Source organism: Ictalurus furcatus, chromosome 3 (genome assembly GCF_023375685.1).
Source record: "Ictalurus furcatus strain D&B chromosome 3, Billie_1.0, whole genome shotgun sequence".
Lineage (NCBI taxonomy): Eukaryota > Metazoa > Chordata > Actinopteri > Siluriformes > Ictaluridae > Ictalurus > Ictalurus furcatus.
This window is the reverse complement of record NC_071257.1, coordinates 19,671,666-19,695,848: the sequence shown is the minus strand read 5'-3', so window position 1 is coordinate 19,695,848 and position 24,183 is coordinate 19,671,666. Positions and strand designations below refer to the sequence as shown.

The following is a 24,183-nucleotide window of genomic DNA, read 5'->3' as shown; positions in this document are numbered from 1 at the left end:
CAAGGAAGTCTCCCTGGTGAATCTTATAGCTTTGGTTCCATGAGAAACAATGAAGAAGAATTCTCTCTTCAATGGAGAACAAAGTCAGCACACCTCCCCATACATGGCTTATTGTTGCTTCAGAGCTAGGATGTTGTTTTTAGCTCATGTAGCCGATGTGTTTGGTTGGTTTTCAGTGATGGGTCCTTTCCGTACGACTCGGTTCCCTGGCAGCAGAATGCCAACCAGGCCCCAGGCTCACTGTCAGTGGTGACGACTGTGTGGGGGGTGACCAATACATCACAAAGTCAGGTGAGACAGACAAGTAATGACAGGCACTAATGTATGAAGAGCTCCCATTTGAATATCTCTGATATTTTATTCATATAATTGACAACTAAAAGGTTTAATCCTGTTGTTATTAAAATAGGTATTGGGCAACCCCATGGCTAACACCAACAACCCCATGAACCCTGGAGGCAATGGAATTGGGTCTGGCATGTCAGCCAACAACCCAGGGCTGAACTCCCCTCAGTTTCCTGGCCAACAGCAGCAGTTCTCAGCCAAAGGTGGCTCCAACCAGGCCTACATGCAGCAGGGCATGTACGGGCGAACAGGACATCCTGGAGCTGGAGGATTTAGCGGGAGGTGAGTGTTCAAAACCGCAGCACTGACAAATCACTGCACCAGAATGAAACATGTTGACAGAAAAGTTACTGCACAAAGAGAGGAGTCTCTCCTTGCCCCATTCTGTGAGAAATTCAATAAACGTGGGCAATGAGGCTTCCATTAGTGACATTTGATATTTTATTCGAATGCCAAGCCAACACTTAGCTCAGGGATGTTAGTCTTCCAGGAGTTTTCTCAAAAGAGATGATATCACCTTCCCAAGGTGCCAAGCTGAAAGAGAGTGAGAACAGTGATTAAGGATGTATCTAAAAATCCAGTAGGCTCAATGATGTCGGTTGTTTTTTAATCAAAGAGAAAAGCTTTCTCTTATTTGTTTAATTGTCTTCTTAGTTTATCTTAAAGTACATTGGAATCTTGCTATTTTAGTCTATGTAGGTGTATATTAAGATCATTAGGTTGGGATATAAAGGTTGTTTTTTTTTTTGGTTTTTGCAGTTACCCGGGTGGTCCGAATGCTCCAAGTGGCATAGGCATGCCCCCTCATACTCGGCCTCCGTCCGACTTTACCCAGCCTGCTGCTGCTGCCGCTGCTGCTGCTGTCGCTGCTGCTGCTGCCACTGCAACAGCAACTGCCACGGCAACTGTGGCTGCCCTGCAGGAAACCAACAAGGACATGAACCAGTATGGACAGGTGAATAATGTCCATTCAGTCAGACTTCCCTTGCTTACTTATTGACTAATATGGTCAGAACCAGGCAAGTAAGATATCATTTACAAGTGTGTGACTTGCCACAGACACTGTAAGAGTAGAATAAGAAATACAGTAAAATAAAAAACTAAACGAATGTATTAAAGATTAAAATAATATTATAATAATGCTGAAAATTATTATGTGCTGTATGTACACATTAAACATTACATGACAACTGGAAAGTATAGTTAGAATGATTATTTTTCATATGTGTGTAATTATAATGTTTGCTTTCTCCAGATGTGCTCATCATTTCAGATGGGCCCTGCGCAGGGCTATAACAGCCAGTTTATGAACCAGCCCGGACCCCGGGGACCGCCGGCCATGGCAGGAGGCATGAACCCAGCTGGCATGGGTGCTGGCATGAACAGCTCCAATATCAGCGGCCCTCCAATGGGCATGAACCAGCCCCGGGCACCAGGAATGGGGCCGTTTGGGGCCCATGGCCAAAGGATGCCCCAGCAAGGATACCCAGGCCCCAGATCTCAGTCCATGCCAATGCAAGGCACAAAGAGGCCCTATCCTGGAGAGGTGAGGATACATCTCTAGCCAATACATATATTATTTTCATCTAAATTATTATCAGTATTACCAATGTACATGTATGTGAGTGCAAGGAAAAGTGTAAAGTTTTGGTTCATATTTACAGTTATGTCTGTTCATTTTATTTCACCTTGTCACACTCAGCTCAAATGAACTGAACATAATTTCTATAGCCATAAATATGATAAGCATTTTTTTTTTTAATGTTGATAAGATGCATTAAGCCAGTAAGGTATATTTTCAACTTTTTGGAAAAACTAAAAGAGTAGAACACAAGTTGTACTGGTCATAATTTTTAATTTTTTTTTTTTTAATTTAGAAGTTACATCTGAAAAGTTTAATACATAATTGTGTTATTATTCTCTTTTCAGCCCAACTATGGGGGACAGCAGTTTGGACCTAATGGCCAGTTCCCCAATCAGCAAGGACAGTATCCAAACCCTAATGCGTCCAGAGCCCTGCCCTCTCCCAGTTACCCCGGTCAGAGGATGCCAGGCCAGCAGGGAGCAGGCCAGTACCCACCTTCAGGAGTACCCATGGGCCAATACTACAAGGTAAGTGTCACAAACTGCTTAGAGCAAAGCAGTATCACACTTCATTTTTCACAGCTCATCATGTGCTTTTTTTTCCCTTCAGCAGGAGCCATTTAATGGCCAAAATAATAATTTCTCTGGAGGTAGTTATGGCTATAATCAAGGCAGTGGGGTAAGCAGTTCCTCTCATTCGCTTTGTGGTTTTCTTGCTCTGTGCTTGATATGTTACTGTTTTCACTCTCCCTTGAGTCCAGCATCATAGGAGAAAAATGAAAAGAAATGGCAAAACAAAACTTTCTCTGAGTTCTTGGTGAATTAGTTTTCCTATGAGAAGAACTATTTGGATTCATTGTTCCTTGCTCAGGAAGGAACAATTAATTTTTTAAGTATAAAAAAAATACTCATTAACCCTATGATGCTAGACTTATGGGACACCATGATATGTTACGTTTATCAAGACATACACTGCAGAAAGTTACATCTTATCAAAGGGAAAATATATTGAGTATGGTCAGATTTATTTAGTATTTCCTATAATAAGATTACAGTTAACCAAATATAAGATTATTAAGTCTATTTCTAGACATTTTTAGTCATTTCAAACTTCACATCTTGTTCTATTAGCAGATAACGTTGCTTCTTCCTAGAAATAAGTGTTTAAAATTAGAAGGAAAAAAAATCTGCCAATAAAAAATAAAGTCTGGAAATACGTTTTAGTAAGCTTAGATTTGATATTTTCACTTGCTAAGATGTAATTCTTTTAAAACTCTTTTTAATGTTACTACATTGGATCCTTATAAATTTACTAATGAAATTTTGTTCATTAAATATTTGATTTGACTTTAGGACTGTTATTTGCAGCTCCTGATCGTTGAACATGAGGGCTATCCTTCTGTGTGTATCAATAAAATAAATACATGTAATAAATGAAAATGTATATGTATGTTTCCCCTCTTAGCCTCCTCGGCAGGTTGTGAACTATCCTCATTCACCCGTTCCTGGGAATCCCACACCGCCCATGACTCCAGGAAGCAGTATCCCTACATACCTCTCGCCCAACCAGGATGTCAAGCCTCCTTTTCCCCCTGATTTGAAACCGAATATGACGTCACTGCCTCCACCACCGAGTGAGTGTCACTGACAGCACAGTTTAAAGCTTTTCAGTCCGCTTTATTAAAACCTCGGCATCAGTCAGCAGTGAAGTGAAGTGTTTGATCCTCTTAACACCTTCAGGTGGGTGAGAAGAAGTCCCACTGCTCATTTATCTCGCTTCAGTCTACATCACATCTGCACAGAGTGCATTCATAATACATGCATTTCAGTGGGAAGGTTGAAACGATGTGACCCTGAAAGCAAAGTTCAACCACATATAATGCAGCGGGTGTCAGTTAAAAAGCTAAGTACTCATGGCATTTGTGGGAGTGTGTGTGAGCTAATGCTGCGTATTGCTTTTAGCTAACCCCAATGAGGAGCTGCGGCTGACCTTCCCCGTACGTGATGGTGTGGTGCTCGAGCCATTCAGATTGGAGCACAACCTGGCTGTCAGCAACCACGTCTTCCACCTGCGGCCCTCTGTTCATCAAACACTCATGTGGAGGTGTGTGAATTCTAAATAAATAAATAAATAAGTGGTGATAAAATAATAATAATAATAATAATAATAATAAGTTTTCATTTATTTAGATGCATGGAATGCAGCTGTATTCAGTTGAGTGCAAACGTTTGTATACCCTTACGAAAATTGGCATACACAATGAAAATGAATTAATAACAACAATACATGTCATTGGTCATATTAAGAGAAGTTCCCTCATAACCACAAGTAACAAAAAAGATCAGTGTATGTCAGGGTTCTCAGATTTCTGCTTCCAGGAAGCCCTTTAACTGTAAAATAAGCTCCATGGAGCCCCTCAGTACATGTATAGACAGTATATTTATTTTATGAACATAATCCATCTGCTTAAATATTAGGCTCATTATTAACATGTGTCAGAAATATTATGGGTATTTATCTGAGCCTTAGAGATTTTTATTCCTGACGTTTCATTCATATTTTTATTAAAACCCTTTTTCATAAAAAAAAAAAAATGAGATTCACAATGACATTATTTATAGACCTCATATAACTCATTTTTGAGTTATTGAGGTTTTGATTAATTTAATTCAAGTGACCAGGTAAAAAGGCTAAGAACTTAAGAAGGAGTGATAATAACTAATATAATAATAACTTTGATAATAACTTTGATAATGGCTGTGATTTTCAGCACTGTGACAAAATGGGAAATAAAATTTATCATGTGAGCACGTTAGATTTGGTGGAAAGCTGCACTACAAATTTACCACGTTCATGCATTCATTCATTCATCTTCATAAATGATTTATCTTGGTCAGTGATGCTATGATTTAAATAAATTATCTGTTTGTATTTTGGGATATAGAACTTGAAGCGTTTCAGAAACTATCTCAGGCAGGTACAAACAGAATTTCTTTGGAAGTGGGAGAGAGTGAGATTAAAATGCGCATCTGGATGCTCACCCTTTGGCTTTATAACTGTCTTCAATGCTTTTGAATATTCTCTTAACAACCTTGTGAACAACCTCCTGTCATGTGCACTTTTCTGTCATATCCCACAAATTTGATACATGGAATGCAAACGCATGTAATATATATATTTTAAACAAGCATGCTAGTGTGTTAATCAGGTTGATCTGGCTGGTGTTAGGTCTGACCTGGAGCTGCAGTTTAAGTGCTACCACCATGAGGACCGGCAGATGAACACGAACTGGCCAGCATCGGTGCAGGTCAGCGTTAATGCCACACCACTCACCATCGAGAGAGGAGACAACAAGACATCCCACAAACCCCTGCACCTGAAGCATGTGTGTCAGCCGGGAAGGAACACCATCCAGATTACCGTCACAGCCTGCTGCTGTGTGAGTACTGCTGCGCTTCAGCTAACAGCCATGTTTTGAATAATGTATAGCTTCTCATTTACTGACCTTGTTTAACGGAACCATAGTGATTCAGTGGTTAACACTTTGAGCTGTTGACCTTAAAGTTGTGAGTTTAAAGCCCAGAGCGTCACCATTAACTCTCATGCTGTGTAGTTACATTTTATTCTAGTCTCAATTATAAGTCATATTGGATAAAATGTGTATACTAAATGAAGGAAATGTAGTATATAATGGCAGCACTGGTTTGGTTTAGCAGCTCTGTGTGTGTGTGTGTGTGTGTGTGTGTGTGTGTGTGTGTGTGTGTGTGTGTGTGTGTGTGTGTTGTATCTGTGTGAATTTGGTATCAGTTTCTGCTGGAAAAGCAAATGGCACAAAGGAGATATCATTATCCCAGGGCACTAATATAAAGGAGATTGGATGGTGTGGGAGTCTCGCTGGTGTGTGTTAACACATGTCTGCTCTTGTCGCAGTCTCACTTGTTCGTGCTGCAGCTGGTGCACCGGCCGTCAGTGAGATCCGTCCTGCAGGGTCTTCTCAAGAAGAGGCTCCTGCCAGCAGAACACTGCATTACCAAAAGTAAGTGCACACAGTCTACGATGAACTGAATTCTGTATTATAGAATAGATTGGCTGAGTTGTGTTTAAAGTAGAGATGCACCGATGTATCGGCTGATAAAGGCAATTTTTCATGGTATCGGCTATCGGCCAATAGTTTAAAAGCATCCGATGATCAGGGCTGATTATATCCTGTCAATCAAAAGAGGGCGGGAAAACACATCGATTTCATGCTGTGTGTAAAGATGATGTCTCTTGTGTGGAATTACTTTGAATTGGGTGACAATGATGACAAAACTGCAGTTTGTAAGCTCTGCACTGCATGTTAATGAATGGGTGCTTTTACACCGGATACTGCAGCCGTGAAACAAGAGTTTCGGCGTCGAGTCAAAATTTTTTTGCAGTGCTGCTCGAGCTGAATTAAAGCACCAGTACACCGTTGAAAGATTTAAATGAAGATGGGTTGACAAAAAAGTATATATTGCACAGAAAAATATATTTGTACAGTAGTATATTTCATATATATTTCATTTATATTAGGCCTATAAATTATGAGTTTGATGTTCAGTGATGAAGTAGAAATGCTTTTGTTTGTGGTGACTGAATGTGAGCCTAACAGGAGGTTTTTTTTACAATTCAGTCAATGTTAATATGAATTAAGAACATTCAATAAGTTAAGAAATCTTACTTTAATCTTCAGAATTTAGTTCATGTGTTAATGTTAATGTGAGTGATGTGTTTTCTGTTTATGAGACCCGTTACTGTGAAACAACTTGTTGAAATGGAGAGAGTAAAGGTTTTATTTGCATTTCCTTCAGAATTGTGGAATTAATTATTATTCATTGAAAAGTAGGCAGAAAAGGCAGAACTGTCGGTATCGGTTATCGGTATCGACCGATATCACTTTGAGTAATTGGGTATCGGTATCGGCTGAGAAATTTAGTATCGGTGCATCTCTAGTTTAAAGGTGTTGTAAAGTCTTTGATATACGCACACCTCTGACCGAATCACAATACCTGCAAATGAATTCTGTATTAATACATCAGGTTTTAAACCAAAGCTTACTGTTAACAGGCTGCATTGCATGGTGGAAAAATTGTTTAGTGCGATATATACTATTAATAATCCAGAGAGACATATTATTAATAATAACTTATTCATTGTAATAACTTAATAATATTATTTAATAAAATAGTTGTAATAAAACTAGATTTTATTTTATTTTAATGTTGTTTTATTTTTCACTCAAGGACATGCGTTACAGTGATTATATCAAACCTAAGTGGGTTTTTAGGGACTCTGCTTTGTGTCCTGCCTAAGAACACCCATACCAAGTGATAAAATCACTGTAACGTAAACCCTCTCATGGTTTATTGCTTTAGACTGTTATTAATATCTGTTTGTTGCTTTCTGCTTCATCCTTTCTTCTTCTGCTTGCTGATTTCCTCATCCTCTGTGTGCAGTAAAGAGAAATTTTAGCAGTGTAGCAGCGTCCTCTGGGAACACGACACTGAATGGAGAGGATGGCGTGGAGCAGACGGCCATCAAAGTGTCCCTAAAGTGTCCCATAACATTCCGGCGGATCCAACTCCCAGCCCGGGGACACGATTGCAAGCATGTGCAGGTAAACAGTCAAAAAAAAAAGTTCAAAATGACATTTAAACACAACTCAGAACGCTACAACCTTCAGATTGTTATCTGAATATGCTGAAAATATTATGGGATGAAAACCTTAGATTTCTTGAGGTCAGTTGACACCAGATGCATTTCTACAGCGATTTTGAAGTCACACATCTGGCGCAAGTCACACATAACTGAAACGCTTCCATGTTAGTCAGTGTTGCAGTCCACACCGGCTCTGTGAGAGAGACAATTTCTGTGTATGAAAGTGTGAGCCCACTTTTCACACATGCCTGTAAATAATCCATAATTTCCATACAAACCCATTCAAATCCCACTTTTTATGTTATGAACCAGAGATGGAAACTCGAGTCTGCGACTTGGACTCGAGTCGCAAAAAAAAAATTACTCAAGACTTGTACTTGAAGAGAGAGACTCGTGAAAAACACAAGTCATTTTGGTTTGAACATTCACGGCATTCCCGATTATGTTCTATGTTTACTACTATGACCACATCAAACAGCACATTTTTCTATTCATTCCTCATTCATTCATTCCCTGTTCATCAGTATGTGCTGATATCACAACAATTCATCTCTAAACACACCAAGCCAGCATTATTATATACACGCATGACGCACCTGACGCATGATGCACTTTTTCCTTTGGAAAAGTGCTGTTATATAAATGAACAACAAACAAAAACAATGTAATTAAGTCTTACCTTGTGATAATCTTCGTGTCATTTATTTGAAAAGCAATTAATTAATCCAAAGGGAAGCCGCTGTGTTACGCAGCTGTCAGGGGGCTTACTGTCCATTTTCAACCAGTACAAATGTTTCCATTTCCTTTTCATGTCCCCTCCCCCTCCCCTGCTACCATATGCATATAATATCCAAGCTTACCAAGTTAAATTGCATCTATACACGGCACTTACTGGAGGATTACCTTACCCATCATTGCTTGAAAACTACAGCAAACTACGGCAACTCAAATAGCTCCAAATACACAGCATGTTGGAATTTTGCACTAAATGAGAAAACAATAATATCTTTCCTGAATTTTCTATGAATGTTCTGTTGGATCAAATGTAATAGTTTGAAAGTAATAGTTTTTGATTACTGATTTAATTTTGATTGAATGATTTAAGTAAAGTCTTGTGTGCTTTATTAGACAATTTTGAATAAATGAACAAGACACTCTGTAGAAGTAATCAGTTTTAATATTTCACAATTGATTTATTACAATAAACATTCATTACAATAACGAGCTGAAAGAACTATTGATGAAAAAATAGAACAGAGACTTGAGACTTATGAACATGTTTGTTATGAAGACTACTTAAACTCAATCATTTTGTAAAGTTGTGATTGTGCTTTTTGTTCACTGTCTCAGTGTGTCATGACACCTTTTTTAAGTGAACTGTGTTGCAATTATAGCTGGTTCAACTTTAACTGTCACCACTTTCCCTGTTCCATATACACTGTTATGCTTATAGGTGCTATTTAAAAAAAAAAGAACAATAAAGTAATGTGTCACAAGTGTAGCACTCGGGATATTTGCAGTGTGAATCAAATGGATGATGCTGTGGAAGTGCATTGTTAAATGTTGCATCCAATGAATTTCTTGTTGAATTTTTGTGAATTAGAGATAGGTATTTCGTTTTGATGTTCTGCCATGATTTTCAGCTTTTACCCCTCACGAAGATAGAATAGTGTTACTATTATTGATGTTACCTCTCATCTGCAGTGCTTTGACCTGGAGTCCTACCTGCAGCTGAACTGTGAGAGAGGGACGTGGAGGTGTCCTGTATGCAAGTAAGTTGCAAAATTCAACCACTGTTTTTACTTTTGGACCAAGAGAATGTTTTTGTCATTTTACATAACTTCATAGTTTATACGGCTCTCTCTGTTCCTAGTAAAACCGCGTTACTGGAAGGTCTGGAAGTGGACCAGTACATGTGGGGAATTCTCAATGCCATCCAAAAGTATGTATGAGTAAAAACTACATACTCTCGTAAACTATTGAACTTTTTTCTGTGTACGTCCAGTGTTTAGACCTGTCCAAACTTTTAGCGTTGTCATAACCCTGGATATTTTTGTTTTTTCGTACTCCTTAGTTCGGAGTTTGAGGAGGTCACAATTGACCCCACATGTAGTTGGCGGCCGGTGCCCATAAAGTCTGACCTGCACATAAAGGAGGATCCAGATGGCCCTCTTGCCAAGCGCTTTAAAACCATGAGTCCCAGTCAGATGATCATGCCTAACGTGATGGATATGATCGCTCAGCTGGGGCCAGGACCCTCACCCTACACCTCCCTCCCACCTCAGCATGGAGGGAACAACACAGAGTACGCCAGCCAAGGTAGCGATCATGAGTCCAGCTACTCCAGCTTAAATCAACTCAAACTGTTATATTCCTCCAGCAATGATTTTTCCATTTGACTCAATTTCTCAGGTACACATGAACATTCTTTTTTTAAAATGCCATATTTATATCACAGACATTATGATCACTTTTGCATGATTTCAGCTTGGTGACATAAAAGTATTACAATTTGACTGGCCTGTAAATATGGAACAAAAAAACAAACAATTTTATTGCATGTCATGTGACCTTCGTGTCTGTATTGCTCATTGACCTGCCAAGCATATATAGGGGTTTTTATGTGTCTATATTTCTATCAATATAGTTTTATCCTGCTCATCTTTTAGCTGTAAATAAGATTGGGTACATGTCAATAAATTTTACAGTTTCATTGTTTGAAAACCAAAGAAATGGCATGGCCATTTGTAACTATTGAACAAAACCTAGTTTTTTCCAAGTCTTTTGCATGATTTGGTTTTTCTTTTGGTTTGACTCATTTGTTCACTATATTAAGAGTCATGTATACACCTGCAGGTTTTTAAACAGCTCAGTAAAGTGAGTATTCCCCTCTCTCTCTCTCTCTCTCTCTCTCTCTCTCTCTCTCTCTCTCTCTGCCTCTGGCTAATCGTGCCTGAGGTTACAGCATCTCATTACTCTTCTCTGCTTTTGTTTGTCAGGCAACAGTTACCAGGGCCATGGAAACTTTGATTTTCCACACAGTAATTCTGGCGGAGGAGCTCCAATAAATGACTTCATGCACGGCCCTCAGCTTTCACACCCTCCGGATGTACCCAACAACCTCATGGGCCCAGACAAACCTCTGAGCCACGGCATGGCCGACTCGGTAAGACACTTGCATAGAAACCCATCCAGATTTCTGACATCAGCTCCTCTCTTCGGGTCGGCCTCTCGTCCAGAACCTTGCTGCTCTCGTTCAAGTGTTGTTTATATTAAACACTCCAGAGTCTTGTTTTTTATTCATTTGTTGACAGAACCTGTTTGATATATCTTTTTACAACATACTCTCATTGGCACTTGTTTGGAGAGGAGAGGAAATTGGACGAAGTTGTCTTTAACCCTTATGTTCAGGTCAAAATGACTCATTTTTGAATATTTACGAAAGGTGGAATAATTCTTTCAAAAAATAGTTCCAGTTTGTTACAGAGGTTCTGTTCAGGTTTACTTGACCTAAAAGTAAATAGATTAAATAAAGATTTAAAGAAACTGGTAAATATGAAACAAAAAGGTCCTGTCACATGACCTCCCTCTCTTATTTGGTTACACACTCCCGGCATTAGGAGTATCATAAGAATATCATATCATATGTCATTTTAAGATAAATGTATAATTGTATTGTTATTAAATAAATCGTGATTCCCTGGGTTAATGGGACATCCATTGCTGACTAAACCGCCATATTATGAACCTGGTATTATCCTCCGAGGTCCATCTGCATGGCTCTAACCTGTATGTGTCTGGCTGCTCATGCTCCCCAATACCCATGATGCCTCACTGCCTCTCTCTGCTCTCCCTGTAGATGCCTCATCCTGTGAGTGCTGAGCAATCCCATGCTTCTATGCCACCAGGCATGCACGTATCGCCCCACCCCAACAGCCAATCAGCACAGCCATTACATCACAGCGGCCCTTCATCTGGCCCGCCCCCACGGCAAGCCCCGCCCCTGCAGCAGCAACAGCCTGGCCCCAACAGCCACACGCACGGTGACATGACCTTTAACCCTGGTGCTGAGGGCCAGGTGGGCGGTCAGGGGGCAGCAGACATGCCCGAGCCCTCTCTGGAGGTGAGAACCGTCAGCACCGCATTAGTCATTTCCCTGCGCTTTGCGCGGTCACACACTGCGAACCTGTTTTGCAAAGTCATGGCTGGCTTAAATGGGAAAAGGAAACAAAAGTGTATTCAGTTTTAATAGAAATGGAGTATATGTCAGTTGTCAGTTATCCAAGCACTTTTAAAGGTTTAGTAGTAGTAGGGCAAAGTATGTAAGCTGGTGATGTTAAAGACAAAATAATGGTACCAAAGCATCTTAATAAATGAATCCTAATAAAATCAGTAATCTTATTGTATAATACTAGATGTCTCTAATCGTAATTAATTGAGCTGACTGGGTTTGTTTGAGATGATTGCAAATATACACAAAAGAATTATGTAGTAGGTAAACATGATGCTTATTCTCAATTAGATTTTTATATAATCAAATGTATTAATAATATAGTCATTATGTCATTATATATCTCATTCAGTCTTTAATCTATGAACTGTGCGTAACGATATATTTTGTTATTGACTTCAGTACTATTGTATTTATTTCATGAATAGGTATTATTTATCGAACCTATTATGTATGTCCTGTCTTTTATTTGATTTTTATTTTTATTAGTAAGTTACACTTACCGGCCACTTTAATAGGAACATCTCTCCCCCTGCTTATTCATGCAATTATCCAATGAGCCAATCATGTGGCAGGAGTGCAGTGCATAAAATAATGCAGGTACAGGCCAAGAGCTTCAGATACTGCAACTTCAGAATGGGGAAAAGTGTGATCTCAGTGAATTTGACTATGGCATGGTTATTTCAGTTTGGTTTGAAGGAGCAAATATACTTGATTATGAATATAAAGGAAAGTCTTTATATGCACTGTTAATGATCTGAAATCATTTCTCTGGTCTTGTGTGCAGCTGCTGCCCGAGCTGGCCAACCCAGATGAGTTACTGTCGTATCTGGACCCTCCGGACCTCCCAAGTAACAGCAACGACGATCTGCTCTCCCTCTTTGAAAACAACTGACTTCCCTAACCCACCTTTATCTGAGGCACTGACATGTTCAGCTGTCAGGAGTCAAGCAGAACCCTGACCACCAATTCAGTACTTTACAACCGCGAAACACTCGTCCTCCTTCTGCCTCTACTTGTGTAAATATCTCACTCTTTTACGGACGTCCTTTTTCCACACATGTATGGCAGCCATGTTGGTTGGCACTAAAGTGATATTTCAATACTAATATTAAAAAAAAAACAAAAAACTGTGCAGCTATAATCATAAGAATATATGTCACACAGAACTGTATGTGTGCTCACTAGGAAAGTGTTGTAGCATTTTTTAATTCAGATTTTTTTCCTTTTGTGAAAAGCAAGACCTGAATAGAAAAAAAAAAGATACTTCCTGTACTGGCTTATGTGTGTGTCCTCCCATGAGCATTCTGAGGTTTGTTCTTCCAAGCTTTATGTCCACAGCTTCCCAAATCTCCCATCTAGTGTTTTTGACTGGATGTCCTCACTGTATGTCAGAAGTCCCTTGGAAAAAGCACAACGACATTCAGCGGAACTGCAACAGGAAGACTGAAAAGGAAAACATCACAGGAACCAAAGGCTGCATCACAGTCACTGAGAGGTTTAGCATCATAGCAATGTGGTACTCCCATCTCACAGACTTAATGCCAGGCCTCTGAAGTCCTCATGTAGCTCATGTGGAACGTGCGAACGTGTGATGTGCGGGAATCCCATTCAGATCGGCATAGCATATCTCGTTTTGTCCATCATATTCACTCGCGAGTGTTGTATTCAAATCAAAACAAGTTCCTGAGGGCATTGTGACAATTCATTTCACTGTTTTTTAATAGGAACGCCAACATATCAATACTGTATGTGTGATAACGTGCATCAATAACCAGCACTGTACCTCCTTCACAAATCTCTCCATCTCAGAGTACCGTGGAATCAAAAGTCGGTGGGCAACGCAATTCATTTTGTAACGTAAGAAGTAATGCAATCACTTTTTAAAGAGTAGTTTGAGTGTTACAACATCCGTGTCCTCTGTCAGCTGTCTCTTCTGGGAGTCTTTCCCCATTTAATGCATGAGCTTTGTCCCTCCCAGGCCTGTGATGTCATGAATAACAAGAACTCCGTGTGTGCATACAGTGTGTTCATTGTGCACTCGTGCCAATCCCACGTTGTTTTAGTGACTGAACCAAGTGTAGACTGATTTTCTTCTTTTTCTTTTCTTTTTTTTTTTTTTAAACCAGTGCGTTCAGACGTGTTCCTCTGTCCTGTTTTTATTCATTTCAGACACGAACTATGATCATGTAAGGACTACGTTTGTTACGCACAATATATTGTTCATGATATAATTCCTGTTTTTCACCCTGTTGTTGTAACTCTAAATGTACAGTGTATGTGCGTTTATTACAAAATGGCCATGTATTACCAAAGTTTTGCATAGTGATTGGAGGAGATGGCCCAATCCTGTCGTACCAAGCTAATAATCTTCGTTCGAGATGGTTAAGCATGTGACACCTTATTTTCCGCCGATGCATTCACACAACAATATAATTATCACACAGTATTGTATGGTACAATAATTTTTATAGTCTTGGTTTTGTAGAGGTTACATATCTATGTACAATTCTACATAATCGGTTTTATTTTTATCCCGATAACCCCCTGAAAGAGTCGAAGAAATGATATTTTTCCTACGTGTGTACATTTTGGCTTTAGGCCCAACTCGACAAGTCAAGAAGGAAACCACTCAACACATCAGATCACTGTTTAACAGTTTTTGTATTATGAAACAATATAAATTCAGCATAATAGGAACTGCAAATAAATATGAGTTACTCCTTGCTTATTTAAATTCTGTTAATCGTCGAAATGTACTGTATGTTTGCTTTAAGTTGTTTTGTTTGTTTTTCTTTTCTCAAACGATACATTGACTCGTTTGAGCTTCACACACGCGTACAGCTGAATACCTTTCACGATGTGTTTTATTTTTCAATGTTCATTTCCATTTTAAATTATTTTCTATCACAGACTGTTGGTGTTCAGTTATGTATAGACCTTATGTTCGTTGCTGACACATTTTAAGTCCTAAACAGGCAAATGTGCTTTAGCTCGTAGCTCCAGTAGGTTTGTAATTCACTTGTGTCTTTTTTTCTTTCTTTCTTTCTTTTTTTTTTAAACTGATGCACTGCCACATTTTTTGTTCTTACTTTGTAGACACCTAGAACCTGAACTGAACTCTCCACTTGCACATTGCTTACACTGCAGGTTGTTGAGACGAGTCCCTGTTTTAGACCTGTCACTTACTGTAGCTGTACAGTTATTGGAGAAGAACGCGAGTTGATGTCGAGACAGTTACAGTGAAATGAATTCGACGCTGTTTGTCCCTGATTCAGCCACAGGTCTCAATGGGAAACGGTTTGAAAGAATGCCCTAGCCGGGGACATAAGGGATGCATGTACATATGTAAATGACAAATAGAGACACGTTAACAGAAATGTATTCATTTTCCCCAGGGGAATGTGCATTGTGTATTTAGAATTTGTAAAGCTTGCAACCTCCTATCAGACTCGAATTGGGTAAAATGAATCTGTGTTTGTTAGCGTCTGTGGAACCTCTTTCCGATTTTTTGTTTTGTTTTGTTTTGTTCTTTCGTTTCACTTATGTAAAATATTTCCAATGCCTCCTAGAAAAGGGGAATTATGGGGGCAAAGAGACACATTTGTTTCACCTTTGTGTAATTAGCTTCTGTGTATTGCTCCATTACCTGTGTACTCTATAAGGTGCTACAAAAGATGAAGAAAATCCTGGGGAATAATTTGGAGGATGGGGCATGGGGCCTGGAGTAGTTCCAAAAGATTGTAACCAAATTAATAGTTTGTACAATTTTGATATCATGATCAGAGGGGGGTGGGGGGCGGGAAGGTACAATCTGAGGTGATTGGCGCCTAAAGTGGCAGTTGTCTTTTTTGTTTTGTACATTCTGTGTACAATCATTTCATATTCTAAACTGTTCGGAAGAAAAAAACTAATTGTGATTTTTAGTCTTGCAAAACTGTATGTAGTTAGATGCTGTGACATCCTAATATTTATCTAATAAATATGTATTCAGATGAAACATGCTCATTATGTTGTCAGTCTGTTTTTTGGTCTGTTTGTCTGGTTAGAGCTAATTGCTCTTGTATCTTTGTAAGTTCTCTACATGTCTAACAGCAGCATGGTTGTTAAATCCTATGTATTGCACTGTACTGTATGTCTAATGGGGAGGTTTTTGGGGGGATTCAGCCATATCTATATCTATTTACAGTACTGTCCAAAAATTTTAGGCACCTTATTTTTTTTTGTACAAACTTTGTTATTTTATGACTTCTTCATTATCGAGTCAGTACAAAAACATTTTAGATTCCCAAGCATTAGTTTTCTTAGCACAAAATTAAATGTTACAGAAAAATGTATGTAATTAAAGAAAGCAGTATATCATGTAAGAGACACTTTTCACACAACAAACACAATGAAGGCTGCTGGATTTTGCTGCAAAAATAAGAATCAAGTGTGACAGTCAAAGCTTCCGGAAGAACCGTGGCTGGTTCTGCAAGATGCTCAATAAAACTTACAGCTCATTTCCTTATACAACTGCACTAATTGTACCTGAGCCTACTATTTTTAATTTTTTGTCACACCCAAATATTGACTTTGTTTCATTTACTACTGTTTAATGCTCTTTTTTTTAATGTAGAAAAATTTATTTAATTATTTTCAAGGCATCTTTGCTCTACAGCATTTCTTTGCATGTACATTAGACTTTTGCACAGTACTACATCTATCTATCTATCTATCTATCTATAGAAAAAAGTAACAGTCAAAAGTAACAGTCAGTATCTGGTGTGTTCACCAGATACTGGTGTGTGCACCAGATTTTTCAGTTCTTGCTGTGAGTTGTTACTCCACTCTTCCAACAAGGCATTTCCAAGTTCTCCATCACGTCTGAGGGGACACATGGTTACATGTAATTTTCCATCGCAAGGACGATCAGCTGTCCTTCCTGTCTCCCTGTAGCACTGTCTTAGGTGTCTAACATTACAGACATTGCAGTTTATTGCTCTGGCCACATCTGCAGTCCTCATGCCTCCCTGCAGCAGGTCTATCACGCAGGTGAGTAGGAACCTTAGGCATCTTTCTTCTGGTGTTTTTCAGAGTCAGTAGAAAGGTCTATTTAGTGTCCTAAGTTATTGTAACTGTGACCTTAATTACCTACAGCCTGTAAACTGTTAGTGTCTTAAGCACGATTCCACAGGTGCATGTGCAATAATTGTTTATGGTTCATTGAACAAGCAAGAAGAACATCGTTTAAACCCTTTCCGATAAATATCTGTAAAGCTTATTTGGATTTTACAAAATTATCATGAAAATACAAAATACAGTCTCCTGAAAAAGGGCCTTTTTTATTTATTTATTTTTTTTTTTTGCTGTTTATATACAGTGCATATTGATTACACTGGGGTCTACATGCCGGGCTCAGCAGTCAGAGATGTAATACAGTATATGGCCACACGAGGGCGCGGTGAGTTCAGCTCCACTTTAAAACGCTCTCACTCGGCGGTTACAGCCACGTTCTGTAAACAGATAGAATTTCACCTCTAACACTGTCCCTCTAGTTCAACGTTTACGGTTTATTTCTAACCGGCCACCATGTTACAAATGAAAAATCGCTTAAAATATTGTTCACTCGCCATCGCCGCCAGCCGACTGCTGACCGGAGCCATGAGGAATCCACTGGTCTTCCTGGACATTGCGGCTGATGGGGAGTTTATAGGCAGGATTATAATAGAAGTAAGACTAGGACTAATAGAAATTCATCTGCTAGATATCATTCTCACATATTTTAAGCTCGACTGCTTTGTAAAGGTTTTTGCACTAATTTCCTAATCTTTTTGTTTGTTTTTTTTCCAGCTTAATGCAGATGCGGTTCCCAAAACAGCAGGTGAGAACGTGTGTTTTGTTTATTTGTTTTAACCTATACCACAGTGGTCTGTTGAATCCTCAATTCTGATTGGTCAGAAGGTAATAATGATAATGAGTCTTTATTGGTCACATATACAGTAGAGCACAGTGAAATTGTTTTCTTCACATACCCCAGCCTATCAGGAAGCTAGGGTCAGAGCACAGGATCAGCCATGATATAGCGCCCCTGGAGCAGAGAAGGTTAAGGGCCTTGCTCAAGGGCCCAACAGTGGCAGCTTGCAAGTGCTGGGGCTTGAACCCCCAACCTTCCGATCAGTAACCGGAAGCCTTAACCGCCAAGCCACCACATTTCTATAATAGCAGTCTATAATAGTTTGACGGACAAGCCACATAATATAAACCTATTCTACCATGGTCTGTCTGAATACTCGATTCTGATTGGCTGGAAGGTATGCGTTAAAACTGTTCTAAATTAATGCGCTGCGTAACCATAGTAACATACAGTTACAGTCACGGCTTCATTATTAGTAAAGACTCGCACAATCTCTCTCTCTCGTTCATAACTATTTATTATAATTCACTCAAATAAAAGTAATCTTAATAAATGCACTACTTTATCTCTGTGTATGATTTAGAGCGGGCAGAATTCTAGCTCTAACGACCCGTATATAAAACAACTAATGAAAATGAAATGTTCGTTCAGTCATATTTTGCACTGCAGACATCGGTGACTGCTTTAACTTGTCATCGTTGTCAAGTATACCACGGTATAAGCGGGATAATCCACGGCGAGGTGTGCGTTACATGATTTGAATGCGTCTCGTGTTGGGTGGTTATTTGCCGCTACGTTGTGCGTTCAAATCGTGTGATGCACACCTAGCCTGCATTATCCCTTACAAAATAAACAGATTTTATTTCACGAAGAAAAACATAGACAATCCTTTATGGTGACGCTTTCTATAAGGAGAAATGAATTTCACATATATTTAAGGAGTCTCAGGTGTCAGCTCTTTGTAACATTCAGTAAGTTGTATAATTCTAAAAGAAAGACTTCAGGACGGAAGACTTGCCACTTTCTGGTTTCTTGTCACGTGACAAGCTGTGTTTTATTGTTTTGGTTGTTTGTTTGTCTTATTAACTTCAAATGTATGCAATCGTAAGAGAATGATGTTTATAGCTGCTACAAAGTAACATCTGTACTAACTTGTTTGCGGCGTTCCACAACATTAAATATAACGATAACCGGTTGAAAAGCACAATGTGTCGCTGACTATAAGTGCAAAATTGTAATTGTTGGCAAATTGCTGTGGTATAAGAGGAATAAAGCACTTCAGTACATGCTGTGTACTGCTGCACAGGCAGCTGTGGCACAGATGGTAGAGCGGGTTGTCTGCTAATCGTAAGGTTGGCGGTTTGATTCCCACGTGACTCCACATGCCGAAGTGTCCTTGGGCAAGACGCCGAACCCCAAGTTGCTCCTGATGGCAAGTTAGTGCCTTACATGGCAGCTCTGCTACCATTGGTGTGTGAATGGGTGAATGAGACACAGTGTAAAGCACTTTGGATAAAAGTGTATATAAGTGCAGACCATTTACATGCTCTTATTTGGAAATGTCCCATCATTTTTTTTGTTACTCCTTACTTAAAGGTTAGGCATAATTATCATAATTGAGTATGGGATGGAATTGTATTTATTTATTTTTCAGAGAACTTCAGAGCGTTGTGTACAGGAGAGCATGGGTTTGGATATAAGGGCTCCATTTTCCATAGAATCATTCCTGAGTTCATGTGTCAGGTAAAACAGCCTGTGATTATATAAGCTTGAGGTTTCCTCTACTTACACTTCAGGCAGCATAGCAGATGTTGCCTTGATAAAGTAGTGTAAAAGAGCAAGTGTTAGTCATCTGCACTGTGCGAATGCAGTATGTGTGCTTGGCCCTGTTCCACAGCCTGATCACTTTTATTTCTACAGGGTGGAGATTTCACAAATCACAATGGCACTGGTGGGAAATCAATTTATGGAAAGAACTTCAAAGATGAGAATTTCAAGTTGAAACACACTGGATCAGGTGATGTAATAAGTTGTGCGCTTTTTTTGCGTATTGATTGACATCAGACGTTATCTACTGGTTCTCACTCATGGATAATAACGAAATGAACATGAACATGGTTCAGTTAATTTATTTTATTTATAAACACTTCCTAGGTTTTCAGAGGTCTTAGGTGCTGTCTGGGTTCCGGGGGGTGGGGGTTGGTGGTGGTCGGGGGAGGGGTTTGAAATTATTCTCAAGAAATTTTAAGTTATTGTAATGTTGTTTTTCATGTTGTTTTTGACCCTTATCCTTGACATAGTTGTGAAAGAAAGCTGGAACACTTATTGTACTAATAGTCAAAAGTCTTATCATTTCACCAAATAACATGTTTGAGATTTAATGAAAATAAATGCCTTTTTACATTCATTCGGCTTAAGGTGCTCTGCAATAACACTTAGGTGCTATGCCTAAGCCTTTCTATGGTAAGGAAAACCCTGCCGGTTATACAGTATAACACAGAACAAGGAGAGAACTGTACTCAACAATAATTACTTTCAAGGCATTTGACAGATGCCCTTATTCAGAGTGACTATTTATGTCTGTTTTTTAATACAACTGAGCAGTTGAGGGTTAAGGCAGGTTACACTGCCTGTAATTAACATTATAGTACAGTACAGTGTGAAGTAAGGAGCCATTGAGGCAGGGCAACGGATATAGGCTTATAGGAACATATAAAATGATTTATTAGATTATTGTTATTACGAGGAATCATTTTCCACACATGTCAGCAATGTAAGTTTCTTTGTATGTTGTGTGTTTTTTGAAAAGATTAAGCCAGTAGAGATATTACTATATTTGGACGTATAATACAGGATATTTTAGTTCTCTCTTTCCAGTTTAGTAATATGACCTTTTTGGCTATTGTTAGTTATGTACAAATGTTTGGAGCAGTCAGGGATTTTGAAGTGATACTACAAGCCCTGGCAAAAATGATGGAATCCCCCAGCTGTTGTTGTTTTTTTTTTTTTTTTTTTTTTACTTCATAGCAAATAAACAAATCACAAATATGACACAAAACAACATTGAGTGAGTCCCTTTTTTTTACGCTACATGATCTGGAAAAAAAAAAAAAAGCCTTTAATTAAAATCATTTCATTTAACTTGTTTGAAGTATGGCTCACAAAGCCAGAATGTTCAGCTATTAAACAAAAATGGTTTTGTGTCATGTCATATCTGTGATTTGTTTATTTGCTATGAAGTTAAAAAAAAAAAAAAAAAAAGCCAGATGAACATCCTTTAAGTGTGGTGATTCCATACATTTTGCCAGGGGATGTAGATACCTTTTTCACTTCTAGATCATTCCACTAGATGGTGGCACAGGACTCAGTGGTAAAGAGCAGAGATTTTGTAATTCCCTGGTGAATGACCTACTTTTAGAGAAAGTCAACATCAGTGTTTTACAATGCATTTTCGGTGCCAGGGGGTTCCTAAACCAACAGACCCTCCTGATAGATTGATACGGCCAAATATTGTCAGCTTGTGCAATACTTGCCTGGATGTAATTATAGTAGTGAAGCATAACTTACCCAATCCAGATGTATATTCTGCCAACACCCCCCCCCCCCCCCTCTTTTTTCTGATGTTCTTATCCTTCTGGAACTTTTTTTTTATGATGTGGCCACTAAATCATTTTCAGTTGTAAAGCATTTACTAAACTGTACAATATGATAGATGTCAGGAGTGTATTACGGATTGACACTGCAGTGTGTAATGTTTGCTCGTCTTGCTCTTCACAGGTGTGCTGTCAATGGCGAACTCTGGGCCGAACACCAACGGATCTCAGTTTTTCATCTGCACTGCCAAAACAGAATGGTACACAGACACAGCCTGCATTCACACATGATCAAGTTCTCTCACTGACAGTGTCGTGTATGAAACACATTATTGCTCTGTTTAAGCTTTGTTTTTTGTGGTGCTTTATTAAGTATGATGTCTAACACATCATAGTGTTTGCTTTATGCTCTCCCTCTCGCGCATTCTTTCTCAGGCTTGATGGCAAACATGTCGTGTTTGGTCAAGTGAACGAGGGCATGGAGACTGTCAGGGTAATGGAGTCGTATGGTTTGCATGATGGAGGAACACTTAAGAAGATTGTCATCACAGACTGTGGGGAACTTAAATAATACACGACTTTACACTGTACAGTGCTGACAACTGACTGTTCTCATGTAAATGATTAGTCTCCAGCCAAAAGGTAAATGATTTGATTTTTATAGCCATTTCTGCATTTGGATATAATTCCTTATGATTAAAGTAATGATGTAATGTTTTATATCTTTTTGATTTAAATAAATATGGCCCACTTTTATGTGTGGGGAAATTAGATTCAGTGCTTTATGCTTGCTAAGTAAGCACTTCTGCACTGCCTGCCAAATCTTAACAATTAAAATCAAACCTAAAAGCTATGTATATACTTTTCTTTTTTTTTTGTGGAAAAGTACATGAAGTTTGTATAACTCCACAGAATAAACTAAACTGTATATGAAACCTATTGTGTGCCTCTGGTTTTATCTTTTAATGTCTGAAATGCTCTTTCCAGATGAGGGTTACAACTTTTTTCCCCTGTATCTCTAAGCACAGACCTACAGAATATACACCCGTGGGATTTAGTTATAAAGTGAATTTCCACAATTCCACACCATTGCATTTTGAACTCTCTTAACAGCTAATTTAGTTGCCCCCACTTTTTAAAAATTTTTTTACTTTTTTTTAATAAAGTTTCCTGATAATGATGTGAAGCCAAAACTTCCTGTCCCCTAGAACAGGATGTGACATCATATCTGTGTCCTTGACACTTCACATTAAGGTCAGATTGGCTTCTTTTGTATGGCGTGCAAGCCAAAATCTCTATTACAGTATTTGCAATAAAGTCTATACCTTCCTTGCACTATGCTCTGTGAGTTTGAGGTGGAGGTGTAGCTTATCACAGTAGTGCCTTATGAAAGTAAATTATGAATCTTCGTGGAAAAACAGTCCACTTTCTTAAATGAAACCATATGTATGCTGAGATCACAAGGTTTGTTTGACTTCTCAGATTACAGAGTTGCCTTGGAGACGCTCACATTCCCGTTCTGTTTAAGTCTACATTGTTGTAAAACAAACTTGATATAATTTGGACCTCCACCCTCTTGTGAAGTTTTTAGTGATTTGGAATATGTAGTCCAATTACAGAAACTTGGCTTCGAGAAGAACATCTGTCCGACTGCCAAGCTCCAACTTTCTCATGTAGCACTCACATGTTTACAATCACAAGCCATTATGTGAACGGTAAAAAAAGAGACATCTGTCTTTTTTACTGTGGGCTGTGTGGCAAAGAATATAAATTTGCTTTAGTGAAGTGTACTGAAAGTATGAACCGACGGAAATTCTCTTCCTGAGGCTTTAAAAAAAACAAAAAAACAAAACAAACAATAATATGAACCTGATGTCAGAATGACAACTATTCCTAAGGCTGGATTAAACCTGGATTTCTGTTACACAAGCTTCACTCCCCAGGACCATACTCTTAATCATTAATCAGGAGCATACGGCCTCCCGAGTGAAAGAATGGAGATTTCTCTACTCTTACTGAGAGCCAAAACATATACAGAAATCTTTACACACATATAGTTGGATCTAACAAGAAATGAATCCTGCCGTATGTTTTTTTTTTTTTTTTTTAAAAAGGAGGGAAACAAAAATGAATTTAGATTCAATGTTTTAATTTGACAAACCCTAAAAGCACAAAGTATTTGATTTTCCTAACTAACAAATAAGGCACATATCGGAATGCCATTTCATGGACATTAAGCAACAGTTGTTCTCTCTTTAAAAACCTCCTTTATCACGCTGTTGCTCCGTCCAATCCAATATGATTTCAAAAATGTTACAGACATTATAAACATAAACATATGTTTCTAACTTATCACATGAGAGACTCATCAGTACATTCAGTAAATATGTATTAATCGATATACTCTACACGTGAATAAAGGCATTTAATTATAACAATCAGTTATTTGCGAGGTGAACTCTATGAAAGCACGTCTCCAAGAAATGACATGAACTAATATTAAATAACAAATTGCACAAAAGTATACTTATTAACTCTGTTAAAATACATGCACATGCAAACTCAACTACAGTTCTTTGTCTCACACAATTAAGCAAATCTCGATTTCAAAAACTATGAAGAAAATTCATATTCATTCTTTGACTTGGCATTAACTGGTGACATTAAAACACTCACAGTTTGATACAGTTTGACTTACAGTGGTGTGAGTCAGTCTTTTACATGAAGTGTTAGTTATTACAATGTTATTGCTTTCCTAGAACTGTTATTCAAAACATCTGTGCAGACACACGGTGACTTTATAGTCGTATTAAAGCACTTATATTTGTAGTATGAAAAGTTACCATATATACTG

General features: G+C 38.5%; 2 protein-coding genes across 5 annotated transcripts in view; both read left to right on the top strand.

Moving 5' to 3' along the window:
• The window catches only part of zmiz1a (zinc finger, MIZ-type containing 1a), a 125,741-nt gene extending 109,221 nt beyond the window's left edge, over positions 1-16,520 (top strand). For 3 of the 4 annotated variants that reach the window (XM_053621287.1, XM_053621286.1, XM_053621289.1), the window contains 17 exons: positions 177-291; positions 410-627; positions 1,105-1,300; positions 1,601-1,891; positions 2,275-2,457; positions 2,540-2,608; positions 3,395-3,563; positions 3,892-4,033; positions 5,159-5,369; positions 5,861-5,966; positions 7,408-7,568; positions 9,314-9,381; positions 9,483-9,551; positions 9,684-9,928; positions 10,609-10,775; positions 11,469-11,732; positions 12,628-16,520. In XM_053621287.1, the coding sequence (XP_053477262.1) occupies positions 177-291; positions 410-627; positions 1,105-1,300; positions 1,601-1,891; positions 2,275-2,457; positions 2,540-2,608; positions 3,395-3,563; positions 3,892-4,033; positions 5,159-5,369; positions 5,861-5,966; positions 7,408-7,568; positions 9,314-9,381; positions 9,483-9,551; positions 9,684-9,928; positions 10,609-10,775; positions 11,469-11,732; positions 12,628-12,735 (2,782 nt within the window). In that variant the 3' untranslated portion in view covers positions 12,736-16,520. The remainder of the gene's footprint in view (positions 1-176; positions 292-409; positions 628-1,104; positions 1,301-1,600; positions 1,892-2,274; positions 2,458-2,539; positions 2,609-3,394; positions 3,564-3,891; positions 4,034-5,158; positions 5,370-5,860; positions 5,967-7,407; positions 7,569-9,313; positions 9,382-9,482; positions 9,552-9,683; positions 9,929-10,608; positions 10,776-11,468; positions 11,733-12,627) is intronic. The other variant, XM_053621288.1, reaches the window with a different exon arrangement.
• An 891-nt stretch (positions 16,521-17,411) lies between these two features.
• On the top strand, positions 17,412-22,900 carry ppifa (peptidylprolyl isomerase Fa). Its single transcript, XM_053621290.1, has 6 exons — positions 17,412-17,552; positions 17,673-17,703; positions 19,391-19,479; positions 19,657-19,753; positions 21,514-21,589; positions 21,765-22,900. The coding sequence occupies exons 1-6, from the start codon at positions 17,412-17,414 to the stop codon at positions 21,898-21,900; spliced, it is 570 nt and encodes a 189-aa protein (XP_053477265.1). The 3' UTR covers positions 21,901-22,900.
• Positions 22,901-24,183: the final 1,283 nt, after the last annotated feature.